The sequence below is a fragment of the Monodelphis domestica genome, chromosome 2 (assembly GCF_027887165.1).
Source record: "Monodelphis domestica isolate mMonDom1 chromosome 2, mMonDom1.pri, whole genome shotgun sequence".
NCBI lineage: Eukaryota > Metazoa > Chordata > Mammalia > Didelphimorphia > Didelphidae > Monodelphis > Monodelphis domestica.
The window spans coordinates 156,764,897-156,785,568 of NC_077228.1; the positions used below are offsets into that span (position 1 = coordinate 156,764,897).

General features: G+C 34.9%; 1 protein-coding gene across 2 annotated transcripts in view; it reads left to right on the plus strand.

Annotated features, from left to right (window-relative positions):
- Nucleotides 1–20,672, plus strand: part of PCNX2 (pecanex 2) — a 409,779-nt gene that overhangs the window by 25,791 nt on the left and 363,316 nt on the right. For both annotated transcript variants that reach the window (XM_007481607.2, XM_007481606.2), the window contains exon 5: nucleotides 4,377–5,675. In XM_007481607.2, coding sequence (XP_007481669.1) covers nucleotides 4,377–5,675 — 1,299 coding nt within the window. The remainder of the gene's footprint in view (nucleotides 1–4,376; nucleotides 5,676–20,672) is intronic.

Here is a 20,672-nt window from a genome sequence, read left to right on the forward strand (position 1 = left end):
ATAAGTAGGAGGAAACAGGAAAGAAGATGTCTTCATTTTTTTCTGGAAAGTAGGATATAGAACCATCTACCGAGAGAGAGGGGAGGGGATGATGTTGGGGTCTTGAAGAGATAATGGAAGTCTACTGTAGGGAACATGACAAGGAGTCAGTCAGAGAAAAATAAAATAATTATTCTGAAGCACCAAAGTGTCCTGTTAAGATTAAATGCATAATTTATTTACAGAGGCTCTAGGAAGAACAGTTATGTGACTTTCTTCAGGAATGTTCTACAGAAGGAACATTTGAGGATGACCTAAAATTGATAACGAGTTGCTAACCATGAAAGGACAAGAGGGAAAATGATCAAAAGGCAGAAGATAGTATCTAATTTAACTGATTAGTTATAGATTCTTAATGAGTAAGTAGTATAAATGAGCATTTAAGAAGTGTTTATGTGCAAAGTCCTAGGGATGCAAATGTAAAGGCAAAAATGTTTCTGTCTTTAAGGGACATCGTCCAGCAAGTGGAAACAACACATGTTGGGCAGTGATGGCCAGGGAGACACACTTTGGTTTGAAAAGTTACAGATCTGGTAAATAGAACCACAGGAGAAGGTTAACATACTCTTTCCAGGAGCAACGGCTGTAATGATTTCATTATGGTTCAAGGGCTGAGAAATTTTGCAGAGAGAAAGGAAAGAAGAGTGTGCCTCTGTGAGTAAGGTTGCTCTGGCAAGGGAGTAAACAGGGTGTCTGCAGCCTGCTTAAACATAGAGGACTACTTGAAGTATTTGCCAGTCATGGTAAAGACGTCTCTGTGTGACTATCTTATGAACAAATGGAACTTTCCCACCTCTATGCATTTGTTCACGTTGCCCCTCTATACTTACTGAATTTTTGTCCATTTCATTAATTGACATGCTCTTTAAAGCACCACTCAAGTGTTATTGCCTAGGTCAAGGCTGAATCTTACTTATAAAGGTACAGAACAAAGTGTTAATTCGGTTTTCTTTTGAAAAAAAAAAACTTATTAGTGCCACTTTTTTATATCACCATCACTTTCCAAGGACTTCATTCCCACCATTAAGAATAATCCTTTATAACAAAAAAGGACAAATCAACAGTATTCTGCATCTAGTGTCCAACACCTGTGTCCTGAGACACAGGTGCTCTGTTTCACTATAAAGTCCTCTGAAGTGATGATCATGCACTTTTCCTGAAATAATTTATTTTACAGTAATGGTGCTCTATTTAAAATCTCTCTTTCCCTGACTATGCAGATAGTGGGTGCCTAATAAGTGTTTTTTGAATGAATATATTTTTTTAAACCCTTACCTTCCATCTTGGAGTCAATACTGCTTATTGGCTCCAAGGCAGAAGAGTGGTAAGGGCTAAGCAATGGGGGTCAAGTGACTTGCCCAGGGTCACACAGCTGGGAAGTGTCTGAGGCCAGATTTGAACCCAGGACCTCCCGTCTCTAGGCCTGGCTCTCAGTTCACTGAGCCACCCAGCTGCCCCCTTGAATGAATGTTTGATTGAACGAATGGGCAATGATTGAAGGTAGTCCTTAGAGATAATGGCACAGTTTCACCATCACTGGAAACTACTTAGACTAGTAGCATAGGGCCATTATTAGTGTATAGAGAAGAGAAGTTGAAACTGAATCAGAAGTAGCTCTAGCATCTATGGTGGTACCGGCTTCTCACAATTATCATGTATGCTGTTTATAGGATTGACTTGTTGAAGTAAACAAAATTTTGAGACAAAATATAATTATGGGACAAATCTTAGCTATTTGACAAAATAATGAGATAAAGGACTAACAAAACTTCTACAGACACTCTCCCAGAAAACACACCCACATGCACACACATATGCACATATGCTGGGGTTCTGTGGTTTACATTTCATGAAAAGAACATACAAAAGACACAAAATGTGCTTGTCTCAACAAGGCAATCCAATAAGTGAATAACAAATTATATTATATTATATTATAATGATTAATTATTGATAATAATGAATAAGAGAAAAATTGATAATAACTAATTTGGGGATAGCTAGCTACATTGGAAAGAACATAGACCTGATATCTGGAAGACCTGAGCCCAAATATGGCTTCAGACACTTACAGGCTGTGTGACCCTTGATAAGTCACTTATTCTTTGTTTGCCTCAGGTTCCTCATCAGGACAATGGGGATAATAATAGCACCTAGCACTCATGAGGATCAAGTGAGATAACAGTTATAAAGCACTTAGCACAGTCCTGGGACATCGAAAGCACTATAAAAATGTTTGATGATGATGATGATTAAGCAACTACTTGTGCCAAGCATTTGAGATACAAAGTAAAGCAAAACAACAACAAAAATCCCACGTCTTGCTCAGAATGTATCCCTTTTCCCCCAGAACGTATTTCTAATATATTTTCTTATCTCACACCTAGACTGTAGGATCTGGGATAGGCAGTAGTAGTTGACAAAAAAAGTAAAATACAGTCCTTGCATTCTAGTTATTTAAAATGAAGCAAGAATAAAGGGATTTCCTTGTCTTTGTGTGCTGGGCACTTAGAACAGTGCCTGACAGATTGTAAATTCTTAATAAATGCTCATTGATTAATTATAATCTAATTAGTAGTAGTAGTAGAAACAAACACCTATGAAAAGTAACTATAATATCCAGTATTACATAAATAGTAAGTGATATTCTACAAATAATAAATGATTTAGGATTTTATGAGAGACAGAGAGAAAGAGAAAGAGACGGAGATAATGATGTAAGTGGTGTTTCAGCTTGGCCCTAATGGGGTTAAATACTAGCAGGTGAGAGAGCAGTGATGAAAATAAGTCCCATAGAAAAGAAATAACATGCTCAAAGGTGCAGAAAGAACAATACAGTTGAGGAAGGAGAAAGATTATTAGAAGAGCAGTTTGACTATAAAGGAGCAGATTTTAGGGGAATAATGGGAGTTCGTACTGAAGATAGATTGGGGGAAAACTATGGAGGACTTTGAAGGTTAAACTAAGAAGTTTGGACTTTATCTTAGAGTCAACAGGGAGATAATGAAGGGTTTTGTACAGGAGATGCTGATGATGATAGTAGTGTCTTAAGATTACTTTGTAAATCTGGAATCAGAGTATAGGAGAAATTCAAAGAGGAACAGCCTAAAGGTAATGAGTTCAGTTAGGTGAGTTTCAGTTGAAATATTAGGTGATAGTACTGACATTCAGAAGCTAAGATAGCTTGACTCTAATAGGTAAATTAATAATCAACACGTAATTGATAAAGCATAGCACAGTGCGGAAAGTGCTGAACATGGAGCCAGGAAATCTGGGTGTAGATCCAATCTCTGCCACTAGATAAATGATCATGGGCAAGAGAATTTAATCTCTGTACCTTAGTTTCTTCTTCTCTAAAAGAGGAATAAAAATATCTGTAAGTACTTCCCAGAGTTATTTTGAAGCTCATATATGTAAATGATCTATATAATGGCATGATTTATTTAAGTGATTTGAAAACTTTGAAGTTTTAAAGCCTGTTTCACCTTGAGTTTTTATTGTTGTTTTGATGATGCCTGTGATTTAATCAGTGTGAGGAGTTACAAGTGTGGAAACACTCTCAAAAGGTTCAAATTGTCAACTTATCAATAACTTAATCTTTAAGAGTCACTTAGGTCACTGAGGGGTTAAATGATTTGCTTGTAGTCACACAACTAGAATGAGAAAGGCAACACTTGAATTCAGGAATTCCTGACCCCAAGACTGGTCATAGAGTTATGCCATATTGGTTGCTGAGATACTATTTTATTCAATAAACGAGGGTGGTGGTAGAACTTTGCAAAAGAAGCAAGAGGACAAATCTAAGAAATATGAAGGAGGCTTAGTGGAGCTCAAGGAAGAGATAAGAATTGGTGAAAATATATAGGTTTTACTCTTGGTATATTAAAAGAATGATAATATCATTTAAGTTCATAATGAATTCAGCATGAAAAACTGGCTTTGGGGGAAAAGGGATGATTTTGAATTTAGGCAGTTTTCATCATGAACAGAAATGTGTTTGTGAACATATGTGAAAATGCTTTGTATGCTTTATGGAACAATTATACAAATATGCAAGTCATAATTATTCTTCTTCAGATTCAGTCATGAAACAAAAACCACTAAATGCCATAAGGATGAAATTGGATTTGGGGGATGAAATAAAAAGATTGTGATTTCAAAGCACTTTGCTAATGGAGGCCTTTCTCCCCTTCTTTTGAAGCTTCCACCTGTCTCTATGACTAGTTCTATTTTTAGTTTTCCCCTAACACTTGATGCATTGGGATTTTATGCATTTCAGGTGCTGATGAGTGATTTTTCAGTGGACATTGAGATGATACAGTCTTTGTTTGTTCCAGGTGTCATTCTATCAGAAGATCAGCCTATAGCACCAGTGTCATCTACCTCACCATGTATCAAGACAGAAAGTTTAACTGTCTCTCCAGCAAACATGTCAGATACCACGACTACAGCAGCAAAATTAATGAAGCCAGTTGCCATGGAAACAGTAATCAATAATGAAATAAGGGGGAAAGGAGACAAGGTACAACCCCCTTCTCATCACAGATCGGAGGATGTCTTAGTGGGCAAAGAGGTGATGAAGAAGTTACCACATCTCTCTTTGTCTCAATGTGATGTACTAGGAACTGGCATTGCTTTCCAGCCTTGGGGAAGTGAGAATTCAGTGCTAATCACAGAGCCTTTCAGTCACTCAAAGGGTTCCAAAAGAGAACAACTGCAAAGCAAATCCCCTCAGGATAGCCTGAGCAGTAGCTGTCCTCAGTGTAACACTGTCATCTCCAAACAGGCAGAAGAAGAGCAAGTGAACAGTTCCTGTCAGGCAGATCAATCCTTAAATGAGGGGATTGACTGTTCAGACAGTGAGGTTGCCATCACTCTTGTTGATAGTTCACTCCCTGGAGACCCTCTGAGTCTGCATGAACCTATCAAAATAGTTATTACAATGAGCAGTACTCCAAACTCCATGACCGACTTAGAAAGTTCCCTACATCTTAAGGTGATTGGCACAGAAAAAAATGGAGCAAACCCAGATGCTCATCCACCTGTTGTAGATGTAACACATCCTTACAACAATGAGCAGATCAGAATTCCTGTGATCACCTTTGAATTGTCAGAAGATGGTGGAGGTAATGCTTGTTCAGATATCAGTGAAAGAGAAAAGACTCCAGAGAGATTAATGGTGGACATATCTTCTAATCCATGTTCTGGCTATGAATCTGGAGAGCTGGACAATGCAGCAAAAGGATGCAATGATGCTGCAAATGGTGATTCAGAAACAACTCCTCTGGTGGCATCTAATCTGACCTGCAAAATGGAAGTAGATAAGGAAGGGCAGGATAGTCTTGACCCATCATCTTGCAAAACAGCCCATGAAAAAAGACATGCCCGTGTCCTTAGTGTGGATAGTGGTACAGATGTTCTCTTAAGTAAAAGTTCCACAGAACTCCCAAATGATAAGGAGAAGACATTGCCAACTTCTAAATCCGACCTAGAGGCTAAGGAAGGGCAACTTCCAAATGAATCCAGTTTTCTAGAATTTGTCTCCCTGTTGGAATCTATTAATACATCTAAGGTGATGACATCTAATCCATCCAGTGTCACAACAGAGCTGATCAAAGAAAAGGGGATCATTGGAGGTATGGACCATGTTCAGATCTGTTTAGATCTAAAGAAGGCAAGCAGATTATTTAGTACTTTCCTTCTCTTGGGGAAAGTTTGCCAAATAGTGAGATAGGCATTCTGAAACTCTCTGATATTTAGTTTATAATGAAAGTTTCTAGTATTTGAATGGTGAACTTCATTTGGGGTATTTTTAAGAAGAAAAAAAAGAACATGCTGACCTTTAAGTTACTTTAAGCAATTTTAATGATATTGGGTATAGTCTTGGATGGTGAAAAATATATTTTTAAAAATTCTGGTGTATAAATGTTATTAATTTTCTTTATTAGAACAATTTTATGGAGATATTACTAAAGGTATTAAGTGACAAACATTCAAAGAGCAAATGCATTTCATCAAATTTTTCTATAAAAACAATGTTAATTCTATTTTCTTGTTGACTCCCTTTATTAAATTAGGAATCTATTTGTCACCTACAGAATCACAAATCATCGAATATCATAGTTTTTTTATAAGGAAGAGATTAAGGATCATTCATTTTTTAACAAATGGAGGTTACCTTCTCTGGACCTTAACTTGCAATTCTGTAAAATTAAGGGATTGGATTAGATAGTTTTGAAGACCCCTCCAAATTCTAGTTTGATTTTTGTGCCTTGGAAGCATAGCTATCTTAGCTAAAAGAGTAGTTAGTTTTATAGCACTCTCTATTAATTATGCTACTAGGACTTAGAATTGCAGAATCCAGAAGTTGAAAGACATCTAGGAGATGACATAGTCCAGTCTTTTGTATAAAGGGACTTAATTTTTCTTCCCAGAAATTTAAAAGAATTTTAGTACCATTCTATCTTTGGAGTATTGCTCTTGACCTTTTTGTCATGCAATCAGGTTATCTCTATTCTCGCAAAACTTATAAAATTGCCCCTCTCCCATTTCCTTTGGTCTGTCCATTAATCATGTCTGATAGAGTTGAACTGCTGCTGCTGCTTTTTGAGTGAGAAGTGGGATTGACACAGGTTTTTTATAAATTTGATTCAATTCTCTTATATTTGAGAAATGAGGCTTTTCTCAGAGATACTTATTATAAATTCCAACCCTCCTCCAGTTTGTTGTTTTCCTTTTACTCTTAGTTGCATTGATTTTATGTAAAAACTTTTTAATCTAATGTAATCAAAATTATCTATTTCATTTTTTGTAATATTCTCTATGTCTTCTTTGGTCATAAATTCTTTCCTTATTCATAAGTCTGACAGGTAAAACTTTCTAGATTCCTCTAATTTATTTATTTGTTTATGGTGTCACCCTTTATTTCTAGATCAAATATCTATTTTGAATTTTTGTTGGTGTATGGTATGAGTTTTTAGTCCATGCCTAATCTTTCCATACTGGTTTTTAGTTTTCCCTAGGCAAATAATGAGTTATTTCCTCAAGAAAACTTGAGTCTTTGGGTTTATTGAAAGCTAATTTAATATGGACTTTAACTGCCATGTGTTAATTACTTAACCTATTCTACTGATCCAACACTGTATTTCTCAGCCAGTACTAGATTGTTTTGATAATTTCCATTTTATAGTGTAGTTTGATATCTGGAACAGTCAGACCTCCTTCCTTCATGTTTTTCATTAATTCCCTTATATTCTTGGCCTTTTGTTTGTCCAGATGACTTTTGTTGTTGGGGTTTTTTACAATTCTATGAAATAATTTTTGTGTAGTTTGATTTGTATGGAACTGAATAGGTAAATTTATTTGGGATTGCCATTTTCACTATATTGGCTCAGACTATCCATGAGCAATTACTGTTTTTTCCATTTGTGTAGGTCTGACTTTATTTGTGTAAAGTGTTTATATTTGTGTTCATATAGTTGTTGGATTTGTTTTAGTAGGTATGCCTCCAGGTATTTTAGATCATCTAGAGTTATTGAATGGAATTTCCTTTTCTATCTCTTGCTGTTGGACTTTGTTATTGATAAATAGAGATGCTGCTGATTTATGTGGGCTTATTTTTGTATGTTGCAACTTTGCTGAAGTTAATTATTTCTATTAGATTTTTGCTTGATTCTCTAGGGTTCTCTAGGTGTACCATCATATCATCTGCAAAGAATAACTTTGTTTCTTCATTGGCTATTCTTATTGCTTCAGTTTTTCTGCTCTTACTGCTATAGTAACATTTCTTGTATAATATTAAATAATAGTGGAAAAACTGATCTTATCAAGAAGAGTCTTAATTTGTCGTTATTACAGATAATGCTTGTTGATGGTTTTGGATAGATACCATTTATTACTTTAAGGGAAAATTATCTTTATTCCAATGTTTTCTCATGTTTTTATAAGGAATAAGTGTTAATTTTTGTAAAATGCTTCTTCTATGTCTATAATCATGTGATTTCTATTAGTTTTGTCATTGATATGGCCAGTTTATGCTCATGGTTTTCCTAATATTGAATATCCGTGGTGTAAAGCCCATCTGATAATAGTGTATTATTCTTGTAATAAAATGTTGTAATTTTCTTACTAGTATTTTATTTAAATTTTTGCATAAATATTCTTTATGGAAATTGGTTTATAGGGTTTTTTCCCTATGTTTTATCACTACCTGGATTAGGTATTGATACCATATTTGTTTCATAAAAAAGTTTAGATGGATTCTCTCTTCCCCTACTTTTCTAAATAGTTTATGTAGTATTGGAGTTACTTGTTCTTTGAATGTTTGGTAAAATTACCTTGTGAATCCATCTGACCCTGGGGCCTTCTTAGGGAGTTTTTGATGGTTTGTTAGATTTCTTTTTTCTGTGATGGTGTTGTTTAAGTATCCTCTTTCCTCTTTTGTTAACCTAGGTAGTTTATATTTTTGTAAGTATTCATCTATTTTACTTAGATTATCAGAAATCTATTGACTTATATTTGTGGGAAGTAACTTCCAATAATTGTTTTAATTTGTCCTTCAATGGTTGTGATTTCACCTTTTTCATTTTTGATACTGGAAATGTGATTTTCTTTTTTTTAAAATAACGTTAGCTAGTGGTTTAGCTAATTTTTCACAAAACCAACTCCTTATCTTATTTATTAGTTCAATATTTTTTATTATTTTCAGGTTTATTAATTTCCCTTTTGATTTTCAGGATTTCTAATTTGGTCTAAAATTGAGAATTTTTTATTTGTTCGTTTTTAAATTTTTGTTTTAGTTGCATGCCCAATTCATTGATCTGCTCCTTCTCCCATTTATTGATGTAAGTAAGCATTTAAAGATAACTCCTCTAAGTAAAACTTTGATTGTATCCTATTAATTTTCTTTATTGAAATTGTTGTTTTGTTTTGTTTTGTTTTGTAATTTGTTCTCTGACCCTTTCATTCTTTAGGATAAGATTGTATGGTTTCTAAATAAATTTTAGTCTTTCTTTCTGCTGTTCTTTGTCAAGTGTAATTTTTGTTGCATTATGATCTGGAAAATATGCATTTAATATTGATCTTTTTCTACATTTGGATGTTAAGTTTTTATGTACAATTATGTGGTTTACTTTTGTAAAAGTGACACATACTACTGAGAAAAAGGTTCATTACTTTTTATTACAATTAATTTTTCTTTATCATATCCAATTTTTCTAACATTCATTTTAACTTCTTTCTTATTTATTTTTGGTTGGACTTATCCACTTCTGAGAGGGAAAGGTTGGGGTCCTCCATTAGTAATGTTTTGCAATCTATTTCCTTCTATAACTCATGTTATTTTTCTTTTAGGGATGTACCTATGCATTTTGGTATATACATGTTTAGCATTCATATTGTTTCATTGTCTATGATGACTTTTATCATCATGTGATTTCCTTCCTTATCTCTTTGATTAGATCAATTAATACATCTGCTTTATCTGAAATCATTATTACTACCCCTACTTTTGTTTTACTTTAGATGAAATATAGTAAATTCTGCTCCAGTCTCTTACTTTTACTCTGTGTGTCTCTCAAATTTAAATATGCTTCTTGTAGTTCAATATATTGTGGGATTCTAGTTTTTAATCCACTCTGATATCCGTTTCCATTCTATGGGTGAATTCATTGCATTCATATTCACAGTTATGATTACTAATTGTGTGTTTCTCTATATTTTATTTCCCAATGTTTATTCCTCTACCTCTCTCCTTTTAGCTTTTCCTGGTTCACAGAAGTTTTGTTTTCAACAATCACTTCTCCCAAATCATTATTCCTTTTTGTCCATCCCCCCTCCCTTATTCTCCCTACCATCCTGCTTCCCTGTAAGGTATGGTAGGTTTATATAGCTGACTGTGAGTATTTTTCCTACTGTGACCTAGTTCTGATGAGAGTAACATTCAATCATAACCATCCCTCCATCTTCTCTTCCATTGTATTTGCCACTTTTGTGCCTCATAATGAGACATAGTTTACCCTCTTCTACCTCTCCTTTTCTCTTCTCTGTGTTCCTCTTTCCCATCTCCCTTTTAAAAATATTAGCCCATATTATTTAGCTTCCTTCCTACTTTCTTTGTATACTCCTTTTCACTGCTCTAATAGTGCTAAAGTTCTTAAGTATTTTAGATACTTTAGGTATCACCTAATTTAGGTATTTTGCCTTTTGCAAGTATTTTAGATATCAATTATTTCAACCTTATAAAAAACCTTTTTAATTTTCACATTACCTTTTTTGCTTCCCTTGAGTATCAAGTTTGCTCATCAAATTTTCTTTTCAGCTTTATTATTTTTTGGAAAGAGAAGTCTTAAATTTCTCTTTTTCATTACATGTTGATTTTCTCCTTTGGAAGATTATGCTTATTTTTGTTGGGTATACAATCCTAGGTTGCAGTCCTAGATCCTTTGCCTTTCAGAATATCATATTCTACATCTTCTGGTTCTTCAGTGTAGAAATTGCAAGGTCCTGTGTGATTCTGACTGTGGGTCATCAATATTTGAATTATTTCCTTCTGGTATCTTCTAGTAGGTTTTCCTTGGCCTGTAAGTTGTACAATTTGCCTACAATAGTCTTAGAGTTTTATATTTTGGGGTCTTTCTTTCAGGAGATTATTGGTGGGTTCTATTTCCCCCCCTCTTGTTTGATGATATCAGGGCAGTTTTCTTTAAAAATATTTTATAATATGGTATCCTGGCTCTTTTTCTGATCATGCTTTCAAGTATTCTGATGATTCTTAGACAATATCTTCTGGATCTATTTTTCAAGTCAGTTATTTTTCCATTGAGATATTTTTTTTATTTTCTTCTATTTTTTCCACTTCATTTTTGTTGTATTGGTTCATGTTGTATTATGGCTTCATTAGCTTTATTTATCCACTTATAATTTTTAGGAAGTTATTTAATTCCTTGAGTTTTTTTGTTTCCTTTTCTATTTGGCATCATACTCTTTATAAAGAGTTGTTTTCCTCAGTGTTTTTTGTTGCTGTTGTTTTTATTTTGCCCCCATTTTTATTGATTCTATTCCTTAGGGATTTGCTTTCTTCAGTGAGATTTTTCCCAGCTATTGAATTTTTCTTTCAATTATTTTATTACTTGGGTTTTTAACTTCTTTTTGGATTCTTCCAGGATTTGTTTGAGGCCTGATATCCTTTCACACTTTCTTTTGTGGCTTCACACATTTCCTTTTTTTATCATTATTGTCCTCTTTCAAGAGTTCATACTTTTCACTGAAGTAACTTTTAAAGTCAGTGCTTATTTTTTTACTTTTGCTCATTTTTCTAGTTATTTTTTTCATCTCTCAATACCTTATCCAATACCTTATCTACCTTATGATGTTCTTCTGTTTCTCAGGCAGAGGGGCACATTTCTCCAAACTTATAGAATACTCTTCTCTGGTACTTGGGTACTTGAATTGGCTGTCCTCCTTCATCACTGTGTGTCTCTCAAGGAGGTGGCTCTACTGGCTTGCTCTGAGAAGGTTTGTTATTTTATCCATCTATATTCAGTATCCTGGGCTACCAGTTCCCTTATTGTCTTGTGGACTAGTCTGGCCCCCACCCTGCTACTTTCCTGACCTTGCCAAGTGGCCTGGACTGGCGTTAGGGGTAAAATTAGGGGTTGTTGACTGACTATATTATACTAGTGGTCGCCAGGGATTAAAATTCAATCCCAATAAAAGACTCAAGTCAGTTTGGGATTTTTATGGTGGTTTAATTACAATAGAAGGAAGAAATTGAGAAGAAGGAGAGAGAGGAAAGGGTATAAGACTGCTCTGACAAGCCAGATAGAAGTTCAGAGACCTAGGCCAAGGGGCCTTCTCAATCTAGCTTGGCTTCCAGCCACGAGGCCTTCTTCTAGATGAAGGGCCTTCTAGGTGGATAGCACTTTAGGAGGTAAAGGAAAGACGAGTCAGCCTCAACCACTCACCAAACACACTAAGAACACTGCCACGAGCTCCCAATGTTGAAAGAGTCCAATGTTTCTGAGAGAGAGCCCCAGAGACAGGAAGTGACACAAAATATATAGACTGTTCTTTACATCACTTCCTGCATCTCACATGTACCAATGGTAACTTAAGCTTGACTTAGGACAGTCCAGGGGATCTGTCAGTTGTTTCTTATTTGTCACATGCTAGCACATGTCGGTTATGGGCCATCCTCCTCCACACTTAATCCTTAAGTAGGGGTGTATATGTTCCTGGTTGCTAGAATTCTAAGTCTAAGCAAAATGGAGAAAATCTAAAATTGACACTGTGCAGGCTCCTCACCTTGTGCTCTGCCACTCTAAGCAGTCTGCCGCCACAGGGGAATGAGCAGGTTACTTCACTATAGTTCTGCTTTCCCCGTTCTATTTGCCTGTATCCCAGGGCTTTATTACCATTGTAAAAATAAAAGATGAGAATACAAAAACTAATAAAGCAATGAATTCAATTATTGATTATGAACTGATTTGGATGCTCTGCTTCCTGCTCTCTCAAAGTATCCTTAGTTTATATCAGTGAAGTAAAGCTCATACAGTTCATTTATATCAGTGAAGTAAAGCTCATAAAGTTCATAAATGAACTTATCTTTAGGGCCAGGCACAAGGATGCTAAGGAGACTCTGGTTATAAAAACAAAATATTTATTGAAAAATATAAGGATAAAAGGATTTCTAGCTCTAAGGGATTCTAACTCCACCCAAATAAAAAAAGCTTCTTCTATTTTTTCCAAGCTACACTAATCCTTCCTGATCTGACTAACCCAAATTTTCCCTATTCTATAATAAACTATACTATTATTCTTATAATTCTTAACTTTGCCTCCAAGTTACAAAAATAACAAAGGCTAGGTGGTTGAGTATCAACAAGAATTAAGTTAGGACTTTGACTCTTAGCAGACTCAGAGTCCAAACCAAAGACCAGGTTTTTCCTTAGTCTTCTCAGAGTTAAACAATCTATGAAAACAGTAATAGATAGTCAATAGTGTTTCCCAAGTTGGAAAAAGAAAACACTTAACTCCTTCATGTCTTTACTTTAGACAGTGAGAGAGAGAGGCAAAGGTATTACCTCCTCAAAGCACTCAGAGCAAGAGTCTCTGTGTGTGACTCTACCAATTGCCACACCCAGAGAGAGTAACTGACACAGAAAAAACCGTTAAGCTGTCAACTTTTGAAATTAACACTGTCTCATATCTGCTTCAAACTCCAATTCATTCTCAAGCCAGCTTCTCTACTTCTTATCTCTAAACTAATAAAACAATACTTATTTTCTAATATCATCCTTATACCATGTAGGAGTAAGTAGATAACTGTGTTTTCAAGTCCCTTCTCTCTACTCCCCTGTAGCCCCAGGGCTCTGTTGCCACATGAAAGTTTATAGGTTTCCTACCTTCTCTACTTGTGTGTAGTGGCTTCAGTAGTGTTCATTCCCATTGTAATGATTAAAATGGGTGGTTGCCAAAATTGTAATTAACCCTTAAGTCACAAGACTGTTAATAGCTAGATTTATTAGTAAGAAAAAGAAAAGAGAGAAATGTAGAAAGGAGGTAAAGAATTTCCTAGCCTAATAATCCAGAGCTACCAACTCAGTGTCTATCTCCAAATCTCAGCCCCCAGAAAAAATAAAGCCCCCTTCCCCCACCACTGCCATGCCAGCTCCCTACCCCTACCAAGCTTCCTGATGGATCTCATCTTACATATCCTTACTACACCCATACCTTACTACACTCTCTTACATCAATCCCCCAAAACCAATGACAATTCCTCAATTAGCTTGGCACCACCCTGGTTGCTGATTTACTCAAATTCAAAACAAATGGAAGGGAAGTCTAAATCTCTGATTAATAAAATCAAAATACAAATTGCCTTCTTACACCATTCTATAGTATTATTGCCTCTGGCAGAGTTATGAGTTGCTCTAAGAACTGGCAGTATGTTAAGAGGCAAGGGAAATAGAAGTTCTAAGCATGACGTGATCCCCATCCTCATGAAGCTCACCATTGTATAACAGGATAAGACACTAAAACAGGTAGCAATAGCAGGAAAATATGTGAGTGTATAAAGAAAATATAAGCAAGGAATTGTATTATATTCAAGGGGAAGAAGGTCATTATTTTCGGTCAAGTCTTAAAAAATGTATTCAACAAATGATAGATTCAGTCATTATGCTAGCCCATCAGGATCTTTTGAAAGTCATGACTCTGTGTGCCAAAATATTAGCTGTACCTCTCAGGATCATGCCATTTCCAAATTTGATAATCATGACATCATCAGGTCATTCTGAAAAGAACAGCCAAAGAAGATTTCTACTAGAGGTTTTCTAAGTTGATATTAACTTATTACTTCCCACTATTTGTGTTTGGTCATCAGATAAAGTTCTGCATCCATTTGATCCTCACTCTATCTTTTTTCAGATTCCACTACATTTTAAAAAATTATTCAATCATTTGTGCAGCACTTTGTACTGCATAAATTTTAAAAGAGAAATTAGGACATTTCAGCTCTTCCATCTTCCAGAACCCTAGACAACTTAACTGGCCCTCCTGACTTGACCTCATTAAGGACCACAGAGTATTCTAACATTTCTTCATTTATCTTCAATTTCAACTTGCTGCTATTTTTGTTCCATCCTTCCCAGTTCAAAGAGCATTCTTAATTTAACAATAAAATGACAGGCACATAAAGATGAACATATACTTTCTTTGGTAGGAGGGCCTCCTAGTGAGAAACTTCTTTTACTAAATTAGTTTGGCTCTTTCTCTGAAAATTATAGTCTTTAGAGAGATGCTTAGGTCACCAAGAGATTATGTGACTTGCCCAGAGTCAATTTGTGTCAAAGTTGGGACTTGAATTCAGGTTTCCTAATTTCAAAATTAGATCCCTACTAGGAATTGACTAAGAAAAATAAAAACCAACACTGGACATTTAAGTGTTTTCCTATCTTTGTTTTTTCCACTCCTAGAAGTGATCTTGCCCTTTTTTTATCTTTTCCTCATACTTAATAGGTAAAAAAAAGCCCTTTAATATTTTCCTATTATTCATTTCAGCCTTGTCTTCTCTTAAGCTTTCATACTTCTGACACTATTCTTATATAACTTGCCATGCTTATGTATTCATTTTCTTTCACTTCCCTTAGCTTCCATCTTTTCAAAATATAAGTTCATTGGTGGAATCTTCCTAATCGCTTTTGTTAGTTCCCCTTTTCTTCAGCTTATTTCTATGAAATTTCTCTTTGTAGAGTTTCTCATCCTTTTTGGGATGACTAAAATGTGTTAGGCGCTATGCTAAGTGCTTTACAAATATCATCTCACAACCACCCTATGACATAGGTGCTTTTATCACCTCAATTTTACCATAGAAGAAAATGAGGCAAACAAATTATGTGGCTTGATCAAGGTAACAAGGCTAGTAAGAGTTTGAGGTCAGATGTGAATTTAGGATTTTTTTATTCCAGGGCCAGTTCTCTATTCACTGTGCCATTTGGTTGTCTTAAGATAGAATGATCAATTCCTTTCCTAAGTTTATGCCATTTTCTATTTCAACAACTTTATACATTGGTCAGAATCATATACAAAACAGCATTTCTCTTTGTTCCATTTCTCCTGATTTTTAGATAATAAAATATAAAAAAGGCAACCCAAGGATTTTATCAGTTGTTCTGCTTTTGAAGACAAGAATGTTTCAATCAATGCTCACCACTATTCTATTATGCTTCTGTGCCAAGTTTGTGATCCTTCTTGAACTCATCTTTGTTCTTCTGGTTTTGCGATATTAGAAAATTATATATTATTGAATATACCACATTATATATTAAATTATATATTATTAATATATCATATTATGTATTAAACATTTCCTTTTTTATGAATTTAACAAATATCTTCTTGGTCCTCCCCCCACCTTTGCAGTCTTCCTCTACTTTATTCACACTCATATGCTCTAAGATCCAATGCATTGGCCTCCTTCCTATTTCTCCATCAGAAAGTCTATCTCTCTGCTCTGTTCATTTTCCCTGGCTATTCTGCATGCCGAGAATTCTCTCTTCTTTTCTCCTTTTCTCTGACTTCTGGTTTCCCTTATTTTGGGATTTTCAAGTCCTAAAGTCCCACTTTATACCAAAAAAAGACCTTTTTCTAGTCCCCTTTAATTCTAGAGCTCTCCCTGTATTGATTATCACCAAATCATTCTTCATATTTATCATCCGTACATAGTTATTTGCATGTTGTTTCTTCCATTAGCCTGTGAGCTCTTTGAAAGGAGGACTTTTTCACTTTTACTTGTATCCCAGTACTTGGTACAGTGCCTGGGATATAGTGGACACTTCATAAATGCTTATGAACATGACTTAACAAGCATAAACACTGCAACATACAAAGAACATTAGAGGATTATATATGAAACTATAAACTTATGTATACATAGCTTTTAAATATATGTTAAATATAATAGCAATAGCAAAGCAACTTCATTTCTGTCCCCTTCTGAACTTTCCTCTGCTCTTTTATATATTTAAAATTATTTCTTTTATTTTTTTGCATCATTATTATTATCCAATTATCACTCCCCTTCAAAGTGGAAGCCTTCTTTTATAAAAAAAAAATTTAGATAAATATTTGGAAATGTGTGTCTTATTCTGAACCTCAAGTCTATAACCTCTCAGTTGAGAAATGAGAAGTTGCATAATCAGTCTTTTGAAGTCATAATTGGTTATTGCTTTGATCAAAGGATTGACATAATTCAAAATTATTTTTTACATTATTATGATCATTATATAAATTGTTCTCCTGATGATTTTATTTTCAATTCATTCAGATCTTTCCAGTTTCTCCAAATCTGACATATATGTAATTTCTTATTGCAATATAATATTATACTACATCATATGCCACAATTTGTTTAACCACATCTGAATTTATAGCTTCCCACTTTCTTTCAATTTCTTTGCTATGAAAAAATGTTTCTATAAATATTTCTACATACAAGAGTCCTTTCTTTGTTTTTTTTCCTCTTTAGAACATAGTAGTACCATTTGGTCAAAAGATATATGCTATTTAGTGCCTTTTGGGGTATAGTTCCAAACTGCTTTCCAGAATGTTGCCTGTCTTCTCTGGCCCTTCCAGCAATTGTTATCTTTTTTCTCTCATTAGCTGTGAAGTGAAACCTCATTGCTTTAATTTATATTTCTATTTTTAATGTATTCTCAAGACAATATTGCTGTAATATTTACTCCTTTGATCCATACTCTGTTATTCTTCATTATCCTTTCCTCTTGTAGTTCCTATATTTTCTACACACAGGTAAAAGTTGAAGTTATGGGAGTAAGATTGTTAAGAGTAGGAAGAGTAAAGAGAGCAGATGGTAGAACCTTGGTCATCCCCCAGGACTTAACATTAACAGAACATGGATAAGAAGCCAGTGAAGGAGACATAAGAGTGGGGCTTGAGGATGTAGAAGAAAAACCAAAAGAGCATGATATGTCAGGAATTTGTGGAAGGTAAATGACACACCCACTCTCATACACTCTCAAGCTCAGTCACTCACTAAATTCCAGGCTCATTCATTCCCCCGACTCTTATCCTACTCTTACCTCAACCATGGCTCTCTTTCTCCATGTAGAAGATCACTATGGGGCCAGATGTGCCAATAAGGCATTTCCATTTACCAGTGAATGGTCACCATAGCCCCCAAATGTTGATTTCATTTGATGAAAATTGACACTAGGACCTGTGGTGCACCTTCTCACTGCCTAGCTACACAGGTAGGGATCACTCACTCATGCCCAGCCCTAGAACTTTCCATTCATTGTATTGTTATTATACATTGCATCCCAACCCTTTAAAGTCTAAACACATAGCATATACTTAGTATATAGATTATATTTTTATCTTCATTTTTACTTCACATTTTAATGTAAGTTCCTTGAGATCAGACTGTATTTACATTTTTATCCTTTTGGTCCCAGTACATAGTATAGTGTCTGGCAGTGCCCATTATTTAACTCTAGTTTTTCATGTGTCCAATACTATTCCATATTCCATTTTCATCACCCCATTATGTTCTCTACATTCAATAGTTCCTCCAAGATCTGTCACAAGCACATCCAGGGGCCATAACTCCTCTCTATGGCAATCTATGTTCTATCTAGCATCAATTAAATCCATTGATATTTTTTAAATATCCCAGGAACATCACTAATAATTCCAGAGAGCTGTGTAAATGTTGTGTCCCTTCCACATAGCCATCTGTCATCCCACAGGGATTCTCAATATTGAAAATATTTGTCTCAACAGTAAGATCATCCAGAAGGAGAAAGTCAATAGTGTGTCATATGCTGTGACAGAGCCAAGGATGAGGCCTGAGAAAAAGCCATTTGATTTAATGATTAGAATTTCATGGAGGACTTTTTTGGAGCAAAATGTGATTGGGGGAGTTAGGACTAAAGCAAAATTGTGAAGAGCTGAGGAAAGAATAGAAAGGCAGTGTTTAAGAGCTGAGCGATGAAGTGGAGACAATAGGTCAAGCATAACCTCACATGGCTTCTGCAGTGCTCAAGTGATATGTGTATGTAAAGCACTTTGTGAACCTTAAATGACTAAATAAATACTATAGACTAAATAAATCTATAGATTATTTTGCATATATATATATATATATATGTATGATCCTTTTAACATACCCATTCCACCATTTTGAGTAGGATTTGTAAAACAACTAAATGTTTGAGCATTCAGAGATCATATAATTCTTGTACAGTTTAGTTGAGAAAAATGAAATCCAGAAAAGATAAATTAAATGACCCTTCCATGTCATATTGATAGTAGGTAGTTTAAGTGGGGTCACACTGGCAATCAACAATTAAGATGATCTCCCCTTACCATTAATCTCTTTTTGTCTCTTCTCTTGTATGCCCATTCAAATATCTTACTTTCATAATTTCCTATCGATTCAAATGTCAAATGAGTAGTCAAATGGCTAGTCAAAAGACTTAGGAAAACCAGAAGTCAGGTAGATTTATTTAGTCTGCAAAATGAAATGGTGGAGTGAGAGTATAAGGGAACCATGTTCTTAGGGAATAGTAGCAGCACAATGCTGATGAAAGTGATAACAGCAATAATCTGCAAAACCCCACTATACTTTGCTTCAGATTGCCAAATTCATCTGAAATTTTCACTCAAATCCAACAAACATTTATTTAAAAAATGATAGCTAGATACATAGTACCATCGTTGGTACTGAGGAACCAAAAAAAGGAAAACCAAAAATGGATCCTGTTCGTAAGGAACTTAAATTTGCCTTATTTCCACTAGCCTAATTTCTCCCAAGATCTGGAGCCTAGGATTGTTCTAGTTTATGTCTATAAAAAGCCATGTACCAGAAAGGTAAATGTACTGAACTTGCAGAGACCAAGATATGAAAAAGTTAAAGTGTTTTTTATTAAGAATACCCAATGAGACAGTTCTAGAAGTATATTTACGCAATGAGTAGGGGGTTTCATATATGTACTGTAAATTCATGTTTACATCATTCATATATTTAGGGCCATAACTTTTAATCAAGCATTGATTTTCAGTTGTCTATTTATTATTACATTTAGTCAATTAAAGTATTATTTAAAAACATACATTAGACCCATAAAATTTACAGATGAAATCTGAACATTTTTCTATTCAGCTGACACTAATAGGTAGTTTGCAAGGATATTTTAGGGTATTTGTTATCAGATATAAACCAAAAAAAAATAATGATTCTCTAGTCAAAATGATACTTGAAAAAAAATCTAGGACATTGGCACACTGATTGTATGCATTTAAAGGAAGTCTGCTTTATCCATCCCCAGGAAGTAGCCTTTCAAGAACTTGGATCCTTTTTAGTAGCTTTCTTAATGATGCATCTTGAAAAGAACTTTGGTCTTATCAATCAATCAATATTTATTAAGCATCATCTATATATCAGGTGTTGTGCTAAGCATTGTAAATATAAAAAAGAGTTAAAAGACTGTCTCTCTGCCCTTAATGAGTCCACAATTTAATTGGAGAGACAATAAACAGATATATACAAACAAGCTATTTACAGGATAAATTGGAAAAATTAACAAAGGAAGGCATTAGAATTAAGAGAGTTTGGGCCAACAGATAGGATTTCAAATGGGACTTAAAGGAAACCAGACAAGTCAGTAAGCAGAGGTAAGGAGAGAGCATTCCAGGAGCATGAGACAGCTAGGGGAAATGTCTAGAGACAAAAGATAAGACTTGTTCATGGAACAGACAGGTTAGTGTCACAAGAGTATGTAGCAAGAATAAGGTGACAGAAGATTATAAAGGTATGATGTGGCTAGGGTATAAAGTACATTAAACTCTAAGCTGAGGATATTGTATTTGACCCTGGAAATGTCAAGGAACTATTAGAGTTTATGAAGAAGAGGGGTGAAATTTTGAGCTATAAGGAAGTTCTCTTTGCTGGCCAAATGGAGGGCAGATTAGAGAGGGGAGACAGTCAGATTCACCAGCAGGCTATTGGAAAATCGAGTCTTGCACCAGAGTGGTGGTAGGATCAGAGTAGAGAGGGGCCAATATTTGAGAGATGTTGCAAAAAGGAAATTGATAGATTACAGACTGGTAAT